Source organism: Cherax quadricarinatus, chromosome 1, assembly GCF_038502225.1.
Source record: "Cherax quadricarinatus isolate ZL_2023a chromosome 1, ASM3850222v1, whole genome shotgun sequence".
Classification (NCBI taxonomy): domain Eukaryota; kingdom Metazoa; phylum Arthropoda; class Malacostraca; order Decapoda; family Parastacidae; genus Cherax; species Cherax quadricarinatus.
Window position 1 is genome coordinate 103,566,079 of NC_091292.1, and position 23,375 is coordinate 103,589,453.

The window sequence follows — 23,375 nt, forward strand, 5'->3', positions numbered from 1 at the left end:
CCACTACTGGCAAACTGGGTGTGGAAGTGGAAGGGAGATGACTTGTTCATTCCAAATTTATTCAATTTCATGAAGCTAACAGTGGAATTCAGCCACAAAGCACACTATAAGGATTTAAGCCAGGATAACCCAAGGATAATCCAAGATATCAGAAACACTGACAGAGCAAGTGCAGAAATTTTAAAGAGGAAATTGGACATATACTTCCTTCAAGTGCTAGATCAACCAGGCTGTGATGGATATGTGAACCAGCGGGCCACCAACAGTAACAGCCTGGTTGATCACGCAAGCCTGGCCCAAGGCTGGGCTACGAGTAGGAAAACTTGAAAGCCTTCAAAGGTATATCAAAGGTAAAAATTATTCTTTCATTTGAAAACCAGCTTCAATAAGTCTGTACATGCAGTGTTAATTATATATTACAATAGATGAATGGTTCAGAGAACCGACATGTTGATAAATTAGACACATGTGCAACTCTTGGGTATCTTTATTGAGGAAACGTTTCGCCACACAGTGGCTTCATCAGTCCATACATAGGAGAAACTTGAAGAACAGGAGGAGAATGAGGTAATCAGTCCCTCAACCTTGAGTCGATGTGTTCAGTCCATCAATCTTGAGTAGAATACGGCAGATGAGCGGAGAAGCAGCTTATAAACCGTATGGCAGGAGAGGTGCAGCAGTCATAGGTGGTGTCACATTTGTTCAGTGTGGAAGTAGGTTGTGCCCAAGAATTAGGCAAGCGAAGAATTCCTGTCAGACACTGCAACTTCTTGGGATCTTAATACTTAGGAATTCTTCGCTTGCCTAATTCTTGGGCACAACCTACTTCCACATTGAACAAATGTGACACCACCTATGACTGCTGCACCTCTCCTGCCATACGGTTTATAAGCTGCTTCTCCGCTCATATGCCGTATTCTACTCAAGATTGATGGACTGAACACATCGACTCAAGGTTGAGGGACTGATTACCTCATTCTCCTCCTGTTCTTCAAGTTTCTCCTATGTATGGACTGATGAAGCCACTGTGTGGCGAAACGTTTCCTCAATAAAGATACCCAAGAGTTGCACATGTGTCTAATTTATCATCATATATTACAATGTTACTTTGTTTCGATGTTAATGTAATCATAAGTTTAAAAAGTAAATATGCCACAACAGAAAAGTCTAAATAATTTATTAATTAATTTACTTTTTTACCAGCCTAACAAATCGTATGTAACCAATATAGTCACTCATGCGGGTGACTATATTGGTCAACTTCCTCTTCTCATCACCTTTAGACATGTCACAGCTGAATAATATACAACTTTTTTTTTTTTTTTTGCAATCATTTTATGGTTAGATTTATGAAGCTCAGAATCACGTGGTGGAAATTGGGAAAGATGAAGAACAAACAACAGAGTCCCTAACCACTATTAAGAGAGTAGTGGAGGGAAGGAGGGGGTGAGTGGTGGAGGGAAGGAGGGGGTGAGTGGTGGAGGGAAGGAGGGGGTGAGTGGTGGAGGGAAGGAGGGTGAGTGGTGGAGGGAAGGAGGGGGTGAGTGGTGGAGGGAAGGAGGGGGTGAGTGGTGGAGGGAAGGAGGGGGCGAGTGGTGGAGGGAGTGAAGAGCGAGTGGATGTGTGGGAGGGTGATGTGGGTGGTGAAAAGTTAGATGGAGGTGGCAGAGAAGAAGGTGGATGTGCTGGGGGGGGGAGGGTTGAGGGAGGATGCACGGTAGATGAAATGGTGGAAGGTGCATGGGAGGAGTGGAGGTGCATGGGAGTGGTAGTGCATGAGAGGGGTGGTGGTGGTAGTCAACATGTCAGCAGATAAATATATCTAAGAATAAAGTTCGATACAATTTGGTAAATATGTCAACTGGTATACTTTAAAAATTTTATTAAAATCTGAGTAATTTTAACCTTTGATCTATCTTGACCTGTTTTATGAACATTCTACCCTGAGAGCCCAATCAGAAGCCAAACTTTCCTGGTGACCGCTATCAACCAGACTATGATGTTGCTGTTTTCCACCCACACCTCCACATGTCTATCACAACCTGGTTGATCCAGCAAACTCTTCAGGAACATGTTTTTGTGTACTTATTACTGGAAGATGAAATGCTTTCTGGCTACCTGTTAATTATATTGCTAATATACACTTAATATAAGTAATTACATTTATTAAAATATATTTAACTGAATAACTTACCTCTTCTCTGAACCGCTTGACAATCTCTCCCTTCTTGCCGATGATACTGCCCACTTCCTGCAACAAGAAACATACCACTCAATCTATTTTCAAACATAACCCCTATTCAATCACCACAAAATTTACGAGAAAAAGGTCCCAAATATTGTTACTCATTTTTTTTAATCTTAATAAAAAAAAAAATTTTTCAAGGTAAAGGGCGACATTCAAGCCTGAGGACTGACACTGCTATTCTTACACTCTATTCGCTCTCCACTGTTGATTTCAATAACTTTCTCAACCCCTTTTCCAGGTAATGTCTAAGTCACCCCATACTGCGAGGATTTTTTATAGCCAAACTCTCTGCACCAATAATCGTACCGAAACATATTCGGTTCTTGCTTCGGGAAATAAAGCCAATGCTTCATAATATATATATATATATATATATATATATATATATATATATATATATATATATATATATATATATATATATATATATATATATATATATATATATATATATAGGAATGAAATCACGAAACAAGTGATTTTAAATCATTTACCAAACTGGGGCAGGCCAGGACTCGACCCTACGAACCTTGTGCCGCCTCCCGAGACAACAATGCACGCATCACCTTACCACTACGCCACTTACCCTAAAGTAGGATCAGTGGCGTAGTGGTAAGGTGATGCAGGTTCGTGGGGTCGAGTCCTGGCCCTACGAACGGGCGGGATTCGAATTTCGCCCATTCCTCGGCAAACACATATCACTCATTTGGTATATACTTGACTTAAGAAATCGTAATGACACGATTGCAAATAAACCATACCCCCGGCCGGGATTGAACCCGCGGTCATAGAGTCTCAAAACTCCAGCCCGTCGCGCTAGCCACTAGACCAGCTAGTCACAATAAGATTCATCCAACTAGGTATATTTCTACACCATAGGAAAGTTAGCACAGGCACCTCTGTGACCACAAATGCAAGTTTTTACAGACGAATCTCCAGCTAGCGTGGCCGTGACGAACTCTAGCGACGGGCTGGAGTTTTGAGACTATGACCGCGGGTTCAATCCCGGCCGGGGGTATGGTTCATTTGCAATCGTGTCATTACGATTTCTTAAGTCATGTTGACGGCAGTGAAGGGACTTGAGCTAGAGTTCGTCACGGCCACGCTAGCTGGAGATTCGTCTGTAAAAACTTGCATTTGTGGTTACAGAGGTGCCTGTGCTAACTTTCCTATGGTGTAGAAATATACCTAGTTGGATGAATCTTATTGTGGCTAGCTGGTCTAGTGGCTAGCGCGACGGGCTGGAGTTTTGAGACTCTATGACCGCGGGTTCAATCCCGGCCGGGGGTATGGTTTGGTTGGTATATACTTGTTGGCAGATGGGTTACATATTAAAAACAAGGGGGGATGAGGGAGGATGCAAGGCAGAGTTCAACACGACACTTGTTAGGACACCCTGAAATGATTACAGTTCTCCAAAACTTAACGAAAGCTTGTGAACTTAAAAAAAAAAATAGTTTTAGCATTACAGTACACAGTGTAAGGAAGGAATTTAAATGGTAAAAATTGCGTCAGATCCTTCCTGCTCTGAATGTATACCCGGGTCGAACATAATACTGCATTGCAGTGTATGCTAAGCCATCTTTCAGGTTATCTCTAGCACCTTTAAAAAATAGCTCCTCCTCTTTCAGAACCCATAACATAAACAAATAAATTCGTCGAGCTCAAATAGTCCATTCGTGTAATTAAGCATATTCTGTCTTATTTTAAAACTTTTAATTCATATTACCAAATGAATGTTTTATCTGATACAAGTGTACTTTGTCGTCATCCTTCTCTATATTTACCAACTCATATTCTATAATAAGAGGTCAAAACTGTTTCACATAATTTAAATGAGCCTTACCAATGATTGGTTGATCCGCAGCATTATCGTGCTTTTCTTTGACAGAAATTGAGATTGGCTTAAATCTGTTGCAAAACCAAAAGGGCGAAGTATCACACTTATGTGTATGTATCATTTCTCCCACTAGGGGAATGATACATACCAGTCATCACGCTGCTTTTGAGAAAATTTCCTCTCATTCTATCTGTTGCTACTCTTGCAACACTGCATAGCTCCTGATGATGCACTGAGACGTGTCAAAGATCTTGAGCTGAAGATTTCCATCCCCCGTGTCTTGTCTTGCATTAAGATCGCCTGTCTGCTATTGCATTGCACGCGCGCGGGCACATAATATATATATATATATATATATTATATATGTATATATATATTTATATATATATATATATTTATATATATATATATATATATATATATATATATGTATATATATATATATGTATATGTATATATATATATATATATGTATATATGTATATATATATATATGTATATATATATATGTATATATGTATATATATATATGTATATATGTATATATATATGTATATATGTATATATATATATGTATATATATATATGTATATATGTATATATATATGTATATATGTATATATATATATGTATATATATATATATGTATATATATATATGTATATATATATATATATATATATATATATATATGATGTGGGGGATATCAAATTTGTGGTCTTCGCATGCAGCAAATGACATCAGACGAGGAGAAACAATAGCAGATGGAACTTACAAAATACTCCAGCATTGAAAGCGTGATCAAATACGGATCTTATTTACACGGAAGGGATCAAAATAAAATGAAAGTTAAATTCCTGGTGATAAAGTTTATGATGCGAAGTTGACAAACTAGGCTAGTCGAGGCAGCAAACTCCTCCCTTACATTTATGGAAAAGTAGCTCACAGCCCAGGAGGCTTGGAACCATCTGCATCCAGACTGTTGAAGGTTACAGGATAGACTAACATGGGTCTTGACACTGCAAGAACAGCTCCAAGATACAACGCTTAGCTAATGATTTCACTGTTTGTAAAGCCTAAACCAGCCAGTTGCTGGTGTATTCCCTTCATTATAAACAAGATAATTATTTCTTTCCAGTGTTGGGAGCGGTTACGTCCCTTCAATTCTATTGCCAGTGCTTTTCTACCATCATCTACACCCAATTCCTCCACCCCCCCCCCCCCGGCTCAAAGCCCTCACCATTTTATCTCCTGCGTCAGACGTAATCCCAGTCAATTTTCTTCAATTTCCCTGTCGATAGTCCGCGAACAGGAAGCCGGCTGATGCTATGAAGGTGTGGGTGAACCAGGAAGGTGTGGAGAAGGAGAGAGATGAGTTACGTAGGAGTGGGGGAGGAAAGAGGAAGGTAAGAAGAGGTAGGAGGGAACAAAATGTGCGAGTGATTATGACAAATGATACAAAATTCGTCTCTATCTCCACATTTCTAACAAGTATATATGTACCTGAGGCAGGGAAAGAGGTCGAGAAGTTAACTAACATTAACTGAAAATTCTGAAGAAAAAACAGTGTGGGGTCGGAAGGGGGAAGAGGAAGCTTGGGAAAACATAAGGGAGTTCTAGACATATGCTGTGGGATGTAATAGGGTAGAACCACCTATTAGGAGAGAGGTAAAGAAAAAGAGCCTTATGCTTAGCAGAAACTGAGAAACCAGCCGGACAATAATCTAATCCTTAGTCGGACTTAGCTTTCATAAGAACCAGGTAAAACTGGTGCTCAAATAAATGTCTAGCTAAATTATTCTGTAAAAATGGCCCCCGTAGGAATTTTCTGACAAATAAAGCTGAAACCAGATTTTGGAGACATCGAATGGTAGTGTGCTGTTGGCAAGCCGCCGCGAGTTGGTTGAGGTGATGGTGGTGGATGAAGGGACTCAGTGGAGAGAGACGAGATGAGAGTTAAGAGATAACAGGAAGTTACCGAGACACTGAAATCAAACATCTCATACTTACATTTTCTTGCTTCGAAAGTACATATGTACAATTATACAATAACGATGTACTCTAAAGCAAATCACGTCAGACCATTTAAAATACCAGGGAACGAGGCGTAACACACCATCCTAATATTTTTTTTTTACTTACAAAATAGTCCATTAAGCTGTGACGCTAAAACGTAAACGTCGGAATTTTAGCGAAATGTTTCCTCAATCTTTTAGTTGATTCACTATCTTCATGCTCATTCATCAAAAGAATCACCTGTATTCAATATTCCTATTACTGGTTTTAATACATGGTAAATTCAATTAACTGACATTTAATTAACTTAACAGTGGAAATGTAAAAAAAAAAAATTGGAAGCATAAAACCAACGTTGGCAAAATAAACAAGTGCAACCAGACTGTGACGGATATACGGGCCTGCGAGCCGATGGCAGCAAAAGTCTGGCTGACCAGTATTGCCTTAAGCCAAGCTTTGGTTGAATAACTTTTGCAACCGTCACAAGTACCAAAGTATTTCTTCTCCAAGTCCAAGATTCAAGCTCCAGCAGGTATACCTGGAGAGGGTTTCGGGGGTCAACGCCCCCGCGGCTCGGTCTGTGACCAGGGCTCGTCTGAAGAGTACGTATTTCTGTTCACGACCCTTCAAACGTACATACGTATGTGTGTGTATGGGGGATACTTAATTCTTAGGATGATATAGGCAAACTATATATATATTTTGGAAAACAGGTATGATAATACTCAATAACCAGTAAATGCTAGTTAAGAGGTAGTGTCAGAAGCAGTCTCTCTACCCTTGTAAACACAACACGGCGAGCATATAAATACGTAAAGAATTAAGTCACAATATTGAGGGTGGAACAATACATAAATAGCCATATACGCAGGAGTGCGAGTTATTTTGTGTAAAAGTATAATTGAGGAAAATCTTACAATATCATGAAAAAAAAACCTGTTTCGTGGTAACAAAATTAGCACAATTTATTGTGCAAAGAAAAAAAATCTGTCATGACGACACACGCATATATCAAACTTCTATTCCCGTTTTTCTGAGAACTGATGTCCCAAACACACTAAACAAACACTATGTTCGATCTCTTACGTGATCTGTGTAAACACAATATATAGTTCAAAGCAACTTCAGTCACAGAATCCTGTCATGCCAATTTTACGACTGGGAGTGAAAAAAAAAGTGTCACAAGGGGCGGGTATATTGATATTCTTGGGAGACACTTGGTGAATAATATCTCTCTTTTCTTAATATTTTACTCCAGGTGACCAAACTGTAGAATGTTTTACCTAAATAATGTTCTTGTGACCACATTTGAAAATTTTCTGATTATTTCCAAGTTTGTATTTATGTGCAGTCTATTAAATGTTCTTTGGTGGTCATGTTTGATAATGCTTGCCGTATCTGATCCGTCAAATGTTCTTTGATGTCTTGTGTTGGACAATTTTTCCTCTAAATTTTCTTGATGGCCATATTGGACAAGTTTCTCTCTTAATGTTTTTTTGGGCTATACTGGACATTTTTCCCTTTACCTAATGCTCCTCGGTGACCGTGTTGGACAAACATCTATTCCTTTCCTTTTAACCGAGCAGCAGATAAATTTCTGAAGTGTATATTGTACCTTGGAATATCGCAGGAAAGTATGCGATGGACACTCGGTGGAAGCACCAAGTCTGCTTCAAGGTATGGCTAGTCGCATCCAGCCTCTTTTAGTATCTGAGCATCCAAGTATTATTTATTCTTCGTCTTTCCTCCCCCTTTTATCTCTCGTACCTTTGATGTCTGTGTCCTAACCTCCTTCTTCTCTGTTTCCCTCATGTCCTTGTGCCTACATCCAACCTTCCCTCGTCTCACGTTACAAGTCATCCTGTTTTCGTCCTCCCCCACCTCTGGATCAAGAGAGAAAAAGAGGGGAGGATAGAGACGTTGAGAGGTTGGGTGTTAGGGGAAACATTTTAATAGCACTGGTGTTTACCCCTCTACCATTCCCTCTCTTACCTTCGTCCCCGTCATCCTCTTCCTCCTCCTCCAGCATCTCCCTTCCCCCCTCCCATACCCAGCCCCTCTCAACAGCAGGCAGCAGCAGCAACGGTGGTAGCAGCAACGGTGGTAGCAGCAACGGTGGCAGCAGCAGTAATGGTGGTAGCAGCAGCAACGGTGGTAGCAGCAGAAACGGTAGCAGCAGCAGCAACAGCCGGCGCAACCCACAGCAAAACCCCACGAGATAAAATCCTAATTTAAACTGTCCTCGGGTCGATATTCCACAACAATTCACGGGCGGGACGAGTCTTCGATTCTGTCAGGAACGCAGTGAAAGGAATATCGATTGATTAAATTTCTCATTACAGAGCGAGGACTCCAAGAGGAAGACTTTGAAATAAGAGTCTAAAAATATGGCCCCGAGTGGGAGTGGAGAGGAGGGCAAGGGGAGGGGGAAGCTATTGTGGCGGGCATATCTCACATTTCTGTCAGCGGGAGGCAGCCAGACATGGAACCGGCACCCGCCTCTTCCTTCCCTGCTCCATCTCCTCTTCCCTTCCCTGCTGCCCCTTTCATCGCATTACCTAAAATACTAATTAGTTTAACCTGAGGGTCAACTAGTCACAGTCTTCACCAGCGTGTCACTAGTTTCACCGGGACGCCATTTATAATACAAAAAATCATGTTAATTATCTTCACTTGAACATAGTTTTAAGACGTGAACACGCCAGTCATCGTCATCAACACTGCCACAAATCATTCCTTGAATCGCTTAACATCTTGAACATCTATCCATGTGTTCGTTCGTTTTTTTCTCTTATTAATAGTAATATCGAAAAGTTGGGTAAATGGACACGCAGGCAACTTAAGGTAACGTTTCGCCCACCCTTAATAAATGTTATTGTCAGGTGTCCTCCAAGCTGATATAAACCAAGTCTGACACAGAATATGGTGTACAGTTCTGTCTGTATCGTGGATGGTGTCATGTCTTATACACTGACATCTAGTAGTGATGATATAAAACCAGGAAAGTGTTTTTGGATCTGCAAGACAGACAGGTGGTAAACGACAACACTCATTAAAAATGTCCTTGGAGAAATTACCTGTTTTATATGATAGTTGGGAGATTAAATAAAAACAAATATTAGGCAAAACAACACAGAGGGACCGGAAACCTTTATACATAACATAATCAGAAAATTAACATACATGCAACGTAACACTGGAGTGCAAGGAACACAATTCCACAGTAAATCAAAAGGGAAAGAGAGAAGTACAGATCACCGCAAACAGGGTAAATTCAGCAATGCAAAATAAGTTTCAGTTGACGTTGTTGGTGCATCCGGTGATGTTTTTGACGACAGTACCTGCGAAGATGCGAGATAGTGCATCAGCATAGTATATAGTGTCTTCCTCTGCAGACGATACTAAAATTTACATGAGTGACATCCACCGAGGACACATTAATGTAATGGATGTAAATCAAGTCTTCCAATGGGCCACAGAAAACCACATGATGTCCAATGTGGACAAATTCCAACTAATCCGTTATGGAAAACTTGCGGAATTAAAAGTTAGAAAGGAATGTAAGACAAATTCAAACCATACAATAGAGAAACAGAGCAAAAACTAATGTGAAGGACTTAAGAGTGATGTCTGAGGATCTCACCTTCAAAGACGACAACCGTATCAATATTACAACTGCAAGGAAAATGATACGATGGATGAGAACCTTCAGAACGAGGGATGCTAAGTCAACAATGATACTCTTTAAGTCACTTGTTCTATCTAGATAGCCCCTTTCATGGCAGGCAAAATTACAGATCTGGAGAATGTACAGAGGACCTTCACTGCATGTATAAGTTCAGTCAAGCACCTGAATTACTGGGAATGTTTGGAGCCCCTTTACATGTACTCCCTGGAGTGCAGGCTAGAAAGGTACATCATAATTTATTCCTGGAAAATCCTTAAGGAACTGGTTCCAATCTGCACAGAGAAATCATTCTCTATGAAAGCCAAACACTCGGCAGACGGTGCAACTTCCCCCCAGAGAAAGGAAGGGGTGCCGTGAGTACAATGAGAGAAAGCAATGTTAGGGGCCCAAAGCTGTTCAACAGTCCCATCATAAGGGATAATACCAACAGACCCCTGTCTCCAAGAGGGAACAGCCTGGAGGGTGATTCTGGAAGGTGTTCCGGGGGGTCAACGCTCCAGCAGCCCAGGCCATGACCTAAAGTCAAATGCCTAACCAGCTGGGCTGTGGTTCGTACATTGGATTGCGTATGGCCAGCAGTAATAGTCAGATTGATCAGGACCTGATCCAGCGTGAGGCCTGGCCATGGGCTGGGCCGCGGAGGCACTAACCCCCGGAATTCCCTGTAGGTAGGTAATATACTAACAACAACATGATGTTCACTGACGGCAAATTTCAGTTACTACAACACGAAAGAAATGGAGAAATAAAAAAGGATTTGAATACAAGACAAACTCAAATCATTTAATAGAATGGAAGTCGAATGTGAGAAACCTGGGAGTGATAATGTAATATCCCACCTTCAAAGAGAACAACACTGCTGTTAACACAACCGCAAGGAAAATGACAGAACTAAAGCCCCTCGAACTGTACTTAAAACGTAGGTGAGAAAAATACTTAATAATCTACGCCTGGAAGATTCTGGAGGTATTGGTCCTAGATTTGCACACCCAAATCCCTTCATATGAAAATAAACGGCTTGGCAGCATACCTCTAGTGAAAAGCCGAGGAGCAATAAGTACACAGAGAACTCGATAAGAGTAAAGGGACCACGACTCAACACTCTCCCTTCATGCATAAGGGGAATTACCAACACACACTTAGATATCTTCAAGAGAGAACTAGATAAATTTCTCAAATCAGTTTCTGATCAGCGAGCTGAACAGGGACTGATCGATCAGGTCAGCAATCAGTAGGCCTGGTCTGGGTCCGAATCGCGGGGGTGGTGACTCATGGGTAACCCTCCCACTCCCTCTCTCTTAACATATTTTCATGTCTAATATGGTTACTTATTAGGCAAAAATGTTGATATTTAGTTTATAGCCACTTACGGCTTGATGGTAACGGTTCATATTTATATAATGGTCTATTTATAATAATTTGTTATGACAGGTTAGCAATGGGGAAATAAGTTAATATTACTTGTATGGGAAAACCCTCACCCTCTCCAGGTAAACCTTGTAAATGAAGAAAGTAGTACTTACATTTTCATGGGTATAAGTTAAACTTCATTTTTTTAAATAGTAACAGTAATCCATGTGAAACTGGAATTGGCAAGCGCATTAAAAACGGACAATTAGGCAACGGGAATAATAAATAGTATCTGTGTAAAATAATATTTGTTAGTAGCGTCTTACAATCCTACAATATACACTTGATTAACTGTATTATTCAAAAAAGCTTCATCAGGATACTAGACAGATACGTCTAGTATCTGTTATTCTTGCTAGTATTTAAATACAAACTAATGAATTCTTTGTGATATGTATGGTCACTCTCACAAAAGTCAAATCTACCGGAAATTATCACCATAGGGTCCCCGGCCCCAGTTATTGTACTACTGACAAGGCTAAATGAGAAGTTACTTGAAGATGGTTTCTGGGATCATTGACCCCACAGCTCTGTCCACACCTGCTCATGAACTTTCTTCAGGAATTTGTTAAGTTTCCTCTGGAAGACAGTTAAAGTGCTATTGGCAATTCCCCTTATTAAGTTTGCTTCGAGGACGTCCAAAAATCTTGAACCCTTTATTCTTTTTTTTTTTTTTTGTTATCTTTTAAGTGTAGATATTGCACTCCTGATTTCACTGAAGGTATTTTGCAGTTTTCCATATCTCCCGTTCTATGAAAAGTCAGAATTTTAACAAGCTTGGATACACACGCAGTGCTCGCATGCAACTTTCCTGCTCTACAAGAGTTAAATTGTGGTGCAAAGGCTATGTTTCGCCTTCTATCATATTCCATCATATGGAATATGTAAGCTTAACTTGGAGAATTTGGTCAGGCGATGAGGATTGCGTCAAGCAGTTTCAGTAAGTATAGGCTAGAGACTATTATTTGGTAATTATCTCAGGATGGTCTATTACACACAGGAAATAGAAATTTATAAAGAAGGGTTACGAGGTTAAAATTACTTAGTGAGGGATAGAGGAAATTCGAGTATGTGGTCATGTGGCCGGCTAGCTACCGTGACCCATGTGGCATGAAGTCTTACGAGTGCAAGGCTAAACCTGCTGTTGTCTGGTGGTGAAGCCTTGTCAGGTAGGAAGCCCTCCAACGCCCGCCTACCCGACTTTGCACAGCATTACCAATTACAACCACCATCATGCCACGCAATAACCACCCACGACAAACCACCACTACTACTACACTTCATAACCACCCCCACACTTCATAACTACTACACTTTAAAACAGCCACCACAGTCGACAATCATCATACCACACAACAGCCACCCACTGCCACAATAAACCGTTACCACCACCAATCTAACACCTACCACTACACACCATAACAACCCCACTGCAACTTCCTCCCCGTTAGCCCAACGCTACAAGACCATAAATATTTCTAGCACCCACCACCACCATTACATCCCCGTCGCCGCAATCTCCTACTACACCACTTGCTCTTCGTCTCTAATGTATCATAAATTCTTAGAATTTATAAGTAGCAACAGGTAAAAGTGAAGGGTTACATGAATTTGCGTAGGTGATTATAAAAAATCGCTAAGCTCGTAGGGGTCATAAGGTGCCTAGGGAATGGGATATTATTAGGTTTCATCCAAAGGGAAGATAGCTCTAATTTCTTGTATCAAGAGCTCGTCACAGGGATCAAGGTCCCCCCTTCTTGAAGGCGCGTGTCATTACAACCAATGATGTTTATACTTTCAGTAGTGTTATAACTATCTTGTAATTAATTCTACAAGATATACTTCACTGACATTTACTTATTGACTCCCTAATATCCGTGCTTATAACATACACCTTAATCTGCTTAAAAAAAAGTTTGAGCATGGAATTTAGTGGAGCATAATTATTTTTCCAGATAATTTAAATAATATAGGGGTTTAGATTGATAATTAACCCACTGAGTACCACACTGCTATTCTTGAGCATTTCGAAAAATCCAAGCTGGCTGCCAAGGCGGTCACTAATCATCTGTGAATTCAGACACACATGTATACCAAATTAATTCCACCTATCAATGAAGCGGGTCATGTTTTACTTCAAATCCGGTCACTTTTTTATTTTAAATAAAATTAACATTCTTGTGTTTTTTTTTCAGGAAGACCGTAACAAGTTGTTTTTGATTTTAATAAGACTAGGATGTCTTCAGAGTGTTTCTTAATTGTAGTAATCCATCAGAAGCCTCTCCCATCAGAACCATCATTTCTGCTATTCAACAACGAAGAAACAACATTCATCGGGAACTACAGAAAGTTTATATAAAAATGAAACCATTACCATTAAATGCCATATACTGTACATCAAAAACATTATACAGCACCTGACACGGGAAGTAAAATGGAAGTTAAAAAGTGAATCTTCAGCACTAAAAAACAAAACTGCCAGATATATTGTATTTGAGATTGTCTCTGATTAGTTCTTCGTGTCAAAACCAAGTCTTGTGTTTTTTCATTTCTATTAGGTTCTGTTATCTGCTGATTCAAAGAAAACCTTTTACGGATCCCCACTAGTTCTGCGGTACGTGTCTGTTGGGCTTCCATGCTATCACGTACTACTAGTTCCATTTAACATTTTGAAGGTTGAAATTCCCCCAAGGAGTCCGGAAAATATTTGGTGTAAGAGTTTCAAGGCAGCTATTTTCTTTATCTGTTCAGTGAATTTCTCTGTTGTTGCGGCAGTAGTTTAAATACCACAATAATTACCAGATTCTTGTTGTCAACTTCATTTCCTAGTACTTCTACTATATTTACTCTCACATCTAAGTGCATTGTAGTTTCGCACCCATATCTAACTGTCCAAAATATCCTTTACATGTGAATGCTCCAAACACTGAATTTGTTTCTATAGAGTCCACTTATGTAGTTAACTTTGTTTTTTGTTTCTAAACCCTGAATATTAGTAAAAGGGAAAGAGGATTTACCATTTGGAATTTTGGAGGTTATTGGTCTTCGTTAGTACCTAAGATAATGTATCACCTTTTAACATGGCTCTTTGTGTACTTATCCGGTCTCTCCGGTACTAGTTGTGCTGTCTGCTACTATAGATTTGACACTGATGGTTACCTGGAGGTTATTCCGGGGATCAACGCCCCCGCGGCCCGGTCCATGACCAGGCCTCCCGATGGATCAGGGCCTGATCAACTAGGCTGTTACTGCTGGCCGCACGCAGTCCAACGTACGAGCCACAGCCCGGCTGATCCGGCACTGACTTTAGGTATATGTCCAGCTCTCTCTTGAGAGATCTATGAAAAAAATAGTTCATCGTGTTCCATTGTTGTGTATCTCGGCACCCTTGTTCTTTTTCATATTTTGATCTACGGCATTTAAATCATTTCCCTCTTTAACAAAAAAAAAATCTTTGTTTACCATGCATTCGTTTTCTTTATATGTAATTTTGTATTGTACTCCTTTCACGTGGAATTCTTGGTAACTTGGGTCGTAACATTTTCTGGTCTTAAGTGAAAATTTGCACATCTCAGGGTGAAAATAGCTGCAATATTTATGCAAATGACCCCGTCCTTTTCATAACATTGGAACACTTTCTGCTGTGTGAGTATTCAGTCTTGTTTTATATTTGTAGATTTCCCAGGGATAGTACTTGTATATTTCACCACTTATCTCTTGCTGTGGTAGTTGCAGTTTTGTCTACTGTGCGGTTTTCTGAGTTTTCCTGTATTTTGATAGGAATATATTTCTTATGTATCGCTATTTTGCATAACTGTTTCCGTCCCAGCTGTACTGATCAACATTTGCGTTTATCCCCTTTCACTGGCTATGTAATCTACGTGTACTTCATTTTTACACACACACACACACACACACAAAGCTTTTCATCTCTCACAAATCTAGTAAAATTTCCCTTGCTCCATATTATCGTTTTATATATGCAACAGCTACATAAAACTTTGTCTTTCCATATCACATACTTCCCGCATATTCTATTCATGACTGTTATTCTGACAGCCGTTTAGGCTTGGTGTACCTCATACAAACAAGTCATATTTGGGGTGTCTTAGCTGATAGGCTTGTCTTTTATAATTTTTATTTAAGAAATCCCTACAACATAATCTGGAATATGTAACTATTCTTGGTGTCCAGGTGTGCCTGATATATCAGTTTCATTATGATCCGACCGACATAGTGACTGGTCACTGGTAAAGGGAGAAATTCAACGTATTTATTTATTTCTGTCAGTTGAACTACCATTTTAAACTATTTAGTCTATCCATTCAGACTTAGATAGTTGGAGTCTGACCAATGACGTCTCTCGTGTACTTGTGAGATCTGAGTGTGATGATGTTATGTCGGATATTTTAAACTTAATCCAGATTTTCACAGAAGATTTTGTTTATGAGTTCAATGGCTCTCGTTTGTAAAGAGTGTTTAACCCTTAACCTCGTTGAATTAACTTTCTGTATTTTTCTTCCCATACTTTACTCTTATTCACTTCATATCTGTATAATGCACAGAGGTTTTGCACGACTGTTCACTTCACCCTTAAAATATTTTGTTGGTATCATTAACTGCTGCTAAGTGGGGGGGGGGGGGGGGGGGACAAGGTGGGTCACAGGGAAAAAAGTTGCTACTTTTTTTTTCTCTCTCGCCTAATATTAAACTCTTATTGAATTTTTCTTTTATTTTCATGTATAACTCCTGCTCAGCACTACGATACTTCGTTTTACAGTATTTCACTTTTTTATTTTTCTGTTATACAACTGTCAAACTACGGAGTTAGTTTAATATTTTATTATGGGGAATTATTAAGCGTTTGCTTAGCCGTAGGCAAATTTTTCCTTTTGTTCTGCATCAAAAACTGACTTGTTCATTTTCCTTCCCCAGCCTAATACAAAGGACTCTGGAAAAGCGAGTGTATCAATTTCTGCACCCAATACTTTACGTTAGAGATGGCTGACACGACTTACGGAATCGTAAGTCCTGTCAGCTTAAAAGTTTAAAAAACTGACTTCTTTCACTTAAAAAGTTAGGAATAAATCTGATCACAATGCTCAATATTCATGTTATTTTACATGTCTCTTTAATATTAATGGATGATCGGCGAGCACTCGGCACATGCTGGGTTCAGTATCACCTAAGAACAATTATACACTATAAAATTCCAAGTTCATCCATCTTTCCACCAGACAATTAGTCTACTACTACATCCATCCATCGTCGAGCAGTGTTCAACCCCCGTCCCTTTTGAAACTAGTCACTAAGGAATTCTTCGAAGAAACCACTCAATTCATTTCTGTATCATACAACGAATTCCAGGCGAAAAAAAAAAGCTAGGAAATGGAATGTCGAGACGAAAAAAAAAAAGATGACAAAACTGGGAAAGATGGGATGAAGTGACAGAGTAATGGTCTTAAAGAAAGCGGAGGAGGGGGTGACCGCCGGGTGGGGGAGGGGGAGAAGCGACAGAGCATGACGGAGACGGAGTTGTGAGAAGTCCTACGTGTGCTTCCGGGGTGACATGGCGAAAATTCCGACAACTTTTACCATGGTTTGGTAGCTAAATATCTTACAGGACGAGAGGGAAATGGTGGTAAAGCGTACTATAAGTAATTACTGTGCACAATGCTTCTCCTTCACTGGTCAGTGTACAGCAGTTTATACCTCACACACTGCTTCTCGTTCACGAGCAGTTTGAAGCAGTGTGTACAGCACACTGCTTCTCGTTCACGAGTCGCAGTGTATACAGTATTCTGCTTAACAAAAATACCCACATATACATTTCTAATTTAAGTTACATCTTTGTAAATGTAATAGCAAACAATAAATAATAAAGCAAAATAATAAACAAACTTTAAGGCAAAACTTACAGCAAACCACAAGGAACACTCGTCATGGAGTATCCAACAACAAGTCACAATGTGTAAAAATGTTAATGCAAAATTATAACACTAGTATAATTATTATACACGATATAGGTCCCATCATCATTATCACATTCTTTATTACCCACTAAAATAAACAAAGCACCAAATAGGCAGTCGAGGAATTACGTCATTATACTATTCGACTGCCACAAAATTACCGCTAAAAGCATCTTTCCGTCTAAGATTTGTGTTTAAAACGTTTCGCGTAATGCCGAGGGGAAAGAGATAAAGCCTCACAGTATATTCACAGGAGTGGAGGGACAGTGACGATAGAACAACGAACGAGAGAACCTCTAAATTATACCCAGGAATCACCGACAGGGCACTCCTGAAATTGAACTGACAGGAAGTCCTTTGGATTGGTTAATTCACATTTTTTTTTTTAGCTATAATTCTTTCAGTGGAAAACTTATTTGAACTGGAAATCATAATTTAAAAACCACTAGTTTGGGGCCCTTTTGGCTCAGTTTTTCTTTGAAAGCCCTTGTCTGCAAGACCCTGGGGACTAGGCTAATGCTGATGAAAACATCACAGTATCCCCGAAAGCATCGCTGGCTGCTTCTACCACCTCCCTCCATCAGCTCTCATACGAAATCTGCTACAAGAGAATCTCAGCCTTCAAATCCCCTCTTATTATATCAAGATGGAGAACAAAACGACATATTCATTAAAGTACAACAAAGACGTGATATTCATTCAACATTTCTTCCTAAATACAAAACACAATAAAATCCTTGCCAATGTTTAATTGACAAGTGAGATTTGTTTCTGGAGTTGCTCTCCTAGAGCTGCTTCAATTCTCCTCTCGCTATCCATGGAGCTGCCTCCAATCTTCCACTGCCCCTGGAACTGCCTCCATCCTCCCACCTACCTAGAGTCTACTTGGACGTTGTTCCGGGATTAACGCCCCCCACTGCCCGGTCCATGACTAGGCCTGGCCGCACGCAATCCAACGTACAAAAATAAATAACAAAAAGGCACAATACCGTGACTGGAACGATACTCAAATAACCCGCACATAAAAGACAGAAGCTTACGACGACGTTTCGGTCCGACTTGGACCATTGACAAAGTCACACTAACAGAGAAGGAGCAGGACGGCTATATATAGGCAGGAAGAGGTGGAGGTACAAACCACAGCGTGGCTCACCGGGCACCGACTTTTAAGTATCTATCCAGTTCTCTCTTGAAGACAGCCTGGGGTTTATTGGTAATCTCCCTTATGCATGATTGGAGACTGCTGAACAGTCTTGAGCCTCGGACACTTACTGAGTTTTCTGTTAGTGTACTCCTGGCACCCCTGCTTTTCATTGGGGTTATGTTGCACCGTCTGCCGAGTCTTTTACTTTCGTAGGGGGTAATATGTGTGTGTGTGTGTGTGTGTGTGTGTGTGTGTGTGTGTGTGTGTGTGTGTGTGTGTGTGTGTGTGTGTGTGTGTGTGTGTGTGTGTGTGTGTGTGTGTGCGCGCGCGCGCGCAATCTGGAACCAGTCCCTCTAGGAATTTCCAAATTTAAATTATGTCTCTCGCCTGTGTTCCAAGGAGTATAGGTGAAGGGACTTCAAACGTTCCCAGTAATTAAGGTACTTGGCTGAACTTACATGTGCAGTAAAGGCTCTCTGTACATTCTCCAGATCTGTACTTTTGCCTGTCTTGAATGAGGCTGGTAGTGTACAGTAGTATTCCAGTTGAGAGAACAAATGATTTAAAGAGGAACATCACCGTCTTAGTATCCGTTGTTCTGAAGGTTCTCATTAACCATCCCATCATTTTCCTCACAGTTCCGATAAGGCCACTGTTGTAGTCCTTGAAGGCGAGATCCTCTGACATTAACACTCCTAAGTCTTTTACATTAGTTTTCAGTTATTCTGTGTACCATAACGGAGTAACTGAAATTTGCCCTCACTGAATATCATATTAATTTTTTTCGGCTTTTGTAAGATATATGCTTGGAGATTTACAGTGTCCTCAGTGGATAACACTGATAGATTTCGAAAAAGCCATTGACAGCATGCCCATGCACTCAGCCCCGGACCCAGACTCGTGGAACTCTGTTTTCATTAAGAACTGCAAGAAACCCCTCTCGCGTGCCCTAAGTACACTATGGAGGAGGAGCTTGGACATGGGTGAAATTCCACAGTCACTTAAAACAACGGATATAGCCCCACTCCATAAAGGTGGCAGCAAAGCATTAGCTAAGAACTATAGACCAATAGCCCTGACGTCCCACATCATAAAAATCTTTGAAAGAGTGCTAAGAAGCAGGATTGCAAATCACCTGGATTCCCAAAATCTGCACAATCCAGGGCAACATGGGTTTAGGGCAGGTCACTCCTGCCTCTCAACTACTGGATCACTATGATATGGCCTTGGATGCACTGGAAGAAAATCAGAATGCAGATGTAATATACACAGACTTTGCAAAAGCATTTGACATGCGATCATGGTGTAATAGCCCATAAACTACGTGCTAAAGGAATAACTGGGAAAGTGGGGAGATGGATCTTCAACTTCCTAACAAATCGAACACAAAGAGTAGTGGTCAACAGAGTTAAATCGGAGGCTGCCATAGTGAAGAGCTCTGTTCCACAAGGCACAGTACTCGCCCCCATCTTATTCCTTATCCTCATATCAGACATAGACAGAGATATACATCACAGAACCGTATCATCCTTTGCGGATGATACTAGGATCTGCATGAGGCTGTCATCTGCTGAGGACGCGGTTAACCTCCAAGAAGATATAAACAAAGTTTTCCAGTGGGCAACGGTAAACAATATGATGTTCAATGAGGACAAATTCCAACTACTCCGTTATGGAAAACTGGAGGAGATAATAACTAGAACAGAGTATACTACTGACTCTGGCCATACAATAGAGCGGAAAAATAATGTAAGGGACCTGGGAGTAGTAATGTCTGAGGATCTCACTTTCAAGGATCACAACAGTGCCACGATCGCACGTGCAAAGAAAATGATAGGATGGATAATGAGAACGTTCAAAACGAGAGATGCCAAGCCAATGATGATCCTTTTCAAATCACTTGTTCTCTCTAGGCTGGAATACTGCTGTACATTAACATCTCCATTCAAAGCAGGTGAAATCGCAGATCTAGAGAGTGTACAGAGATCCTTTACTGCACGCGTAAGTTCTGTCAAGCATCTTAACTACTGGGAACGCTTGGAAGCACTTGACTTGTACTCGTTGGAACGCAGGAGGGAGAGATATATCATAATCTACACTTGGAAAATCTTGGAAGGAATGGTCCCAAATCACTCCCTACGAAAGTAAAAGACTGGGCAGGCGATGCAGAATGCCCCCAGTAAAAAGTAGGGGCGCCATTGGTACACTAAGGGAAAACACCATAAGTGTCCGGGGCCCAAGACTGTTCAACAGCCTCCCATCAAGCATTAGGGGAATTGCCAATAAACCCCTGGCTGCCTTCAAGAGAGAGCGGGACAGATACCTAAAGTCAGTGCCGGATCAGCCGGGCTGTGGCTCGTACGTTGGACTGCGTGCGGCCAGCAGTAACAGCCTAGTTGATCAGGCCCTGATCCATCGGGAGGCCTGGTCATGGACCGGGCCGCGGAGGCGTTGATCCCCGGAATAACCTCCAGGTATGCAAATTTTTAGCATCATCTGCAAAGGACACAACTGACATCTCTCTCTATGTCAGATATGAGGATGAGGAAAAGGATGTGGAACAGAGCTTTTTCACTATTACTCTTTGTGTTTTATTGGTTAAAAAGATTCATTTGCCCACTTTTCCAGTAGTTCATTTAGCACGCAATTTGTGCGATCTTACACCATCGCACTTGTCGAAGACTTTTGCAATGTTTGTGTATACTACATCTGCGTTCTCTTTGTCCTCCAGTGAATCCACTACCCCTGGAGGTGACTCCGGTCTCCCACAACCCCTAGAGCTGACTCCGTTCTCCTCCCACTATTCTTGGTGGCCGCACCACGTCTGCTCCAGTTGGACCTAGCTGTCAGCGGAAGGGAGCTGAAGGAGGGAGAAGACTTTTCACAAGAGACAACACACCAGTGGAGAGAATAAACTAAACAAAGCACAGGAGAGCTACTAATGGAATGGTGACCGTAAAGCTGGAGAGGCCGCGAGGTACCTCCGTCAATGGCAGCGGCCTCCTGGGGTGGCTCTCCTCTTCTATGAAAAATGTCATTCACAAGGACCAAGACATGAAAGAAGAGAACAGGGCCACACGAGGGGGAGAGACGAGGGAGGTAATAATTAAAAAGCGAGACGGAACTAGAGAAAACGATGCCGAGCACATAAAAGAGTGGATGACAGGTTAGGAGAGTGGAGTGGAAGACTGGGAAGTGGAGAGGAAATGAAGGATATGTTTGGGAAGAATAAGATGGGACGACGAAAGGAAGGCGTGCGAAAACGGGGAGAATGAGGAAGAGGGGAAAGAATTAATAAATAAAAAACAGGAAATCCTAAAATAAAAAAAACTTGGTATTACTGATATATACATGATCACCCAACAAGAAGCCTACACTGAGCCGAGACAGGATGAGCAAACTAGAGAGCAAGAGTCGCCTGTTTGTTTAACTGTGAGAGAAACACTAGAACAAGACTTATGTGAGCCGAAACAAACACGAGTAGAAACGACTATTAAGAGTAAAAAAATGCTCGGGGACAGAGCCTGGACATTAAGAATAATAAAGAATAAAGCGTAGGCAACAGCAAGAGTGATAAAGAGGCCAAGGAGAGCAACAACGCCTGGGTCTCAGCACCGCCAGAAGTCTAGATGTAAAACACTAAACAACAGCATAGCAGTAGCATTACACACGGAAGTAACGGCCTCTAAGTCTACCAGCAGTGACAAAATAAAGTTGCACAGAGCAAGTTTAAAACAATGTGGATGCAACTGCAGCAACAGCAGATACCAAGCGTATCGGCAGCGACCACTATATCGCCTGGAACTCGGCACAAGCAGGGGGAAAAAACACCAGGGGACAAACAAACGGCAGCGGGCGGGCGGGTGGTGAGCGGCTCCGCCAGCCGTGCCGTACTGCCTGGTGCTCTACCAGCAACAATGGGGCCGAAACCACTACAGCCCAAAACAAAAGACTCTCCTCTTAAAATATTTGAAAGCCGTTAAGCGTAATGACAGATGTTCTAGTATCCATGATTTCTTCCATTGTCCTCGAGGCCTGGCGTCTGCGTCCTTCTCGATCTAATCAAATACTGAGAAAAAGATTTGTGCAGAGGAGGGTACATTCGAAAATACATAAACAACCCACGAATGAGTACACAACCAACGTCGGAAATAGTTATCGATTTTGTTAATTAAAGTATAAATGTGTGAGGCGGCGCGGCAGAAGGCAGGCAGAGTCTATCAAGCACCAGCACCTCATATCTGGGCCGCCATCAGTTTCCTGGCGCTACCGTCACTTGCCTCTTTATACGGAAACTGGCAGTCTAATTTGTTGCTGGCGGCTCCTATCACTGCAACTTGTGGGAGACGCAGGCACACCATCCGAGACTTGCAGGGGTCCCAGGGGAGGTAAAGAAGACCCGGAGGATGTGGGGGGAAGGAAAGGGAAGAGGGGACTGAAGCACAATACTCAGGGGAATGGCGGGTAAGAAGAGAGAAAGGGGATAAACAGGGAATAATAAGCAGGATTCAAGAGGAGGGGAGTTAATGAACTATACAGAGCCAAATGTTTGCTATGGAAAGAAAAGGTTAATGTGTTCATTGAGAACACCAGCTGCACACGGGAGGAAATAATTAGTGTAGAGATGAAGTGAGTGAAGAAGACAAAGAAGAGGAAGCTGATGGGGGAAGAAAACACCTAGACAGAGGGTAAAGAAGAGATGAAGGCATACTTTGTACCACCGCTACCATACTGGCATGGCTGCCAAGTCTCAGTCATGACAATCTCCTCGGTACAGCTGACACAAGATTGTAACATTATAAAAATCGGTCACAGCCGAATACCGAACCTCCGATAAGTGTCACTACACATAGCTAGAGATATTATAGTAAAATATTAAGCGCCAGACAGGGTGAACAAGAAGCTATTATTAAAAAATCCATAGTTGAATATACAAATTATCCTATTTCAAGTATACTAACACCAGACTGCGTCCCACAATAGTTGATGGCAACAGAGAAAAAAAAATGGAGCCGAAAGAATATCAGATTATTTTACCTTTGCAGTGATGGAACAAT

General features: G+C 41.2%; 1 protein-coding gene across 9 annotated transcripts in view; it reads right to left on the reverse strand.

Annotated features, from left to right (window-relative positions):
- mub (poly(rC)-binding protein mub) overlaps positions 1 to 23,375 on the reverse strand; it is a 742,071-nt gene that overhangs the window by 40,909 nt on the left and 677,787 nt on the right. For all 9 annotated transcript variants that reach the window (XM_070085535.1, XM_070085526.1, XM_070085552.1 and 6 more), the window contains one exon: positions 2,195 to 2,251. In XM_070085535.1, the coding sequence (XP_069941636.1) occupies positions 2,195 to 2,251 (57 nt within the window). The remainder of the gene's footprint in view (positions 1 to 2,194; positions 2,252 to 23,375) is intronic.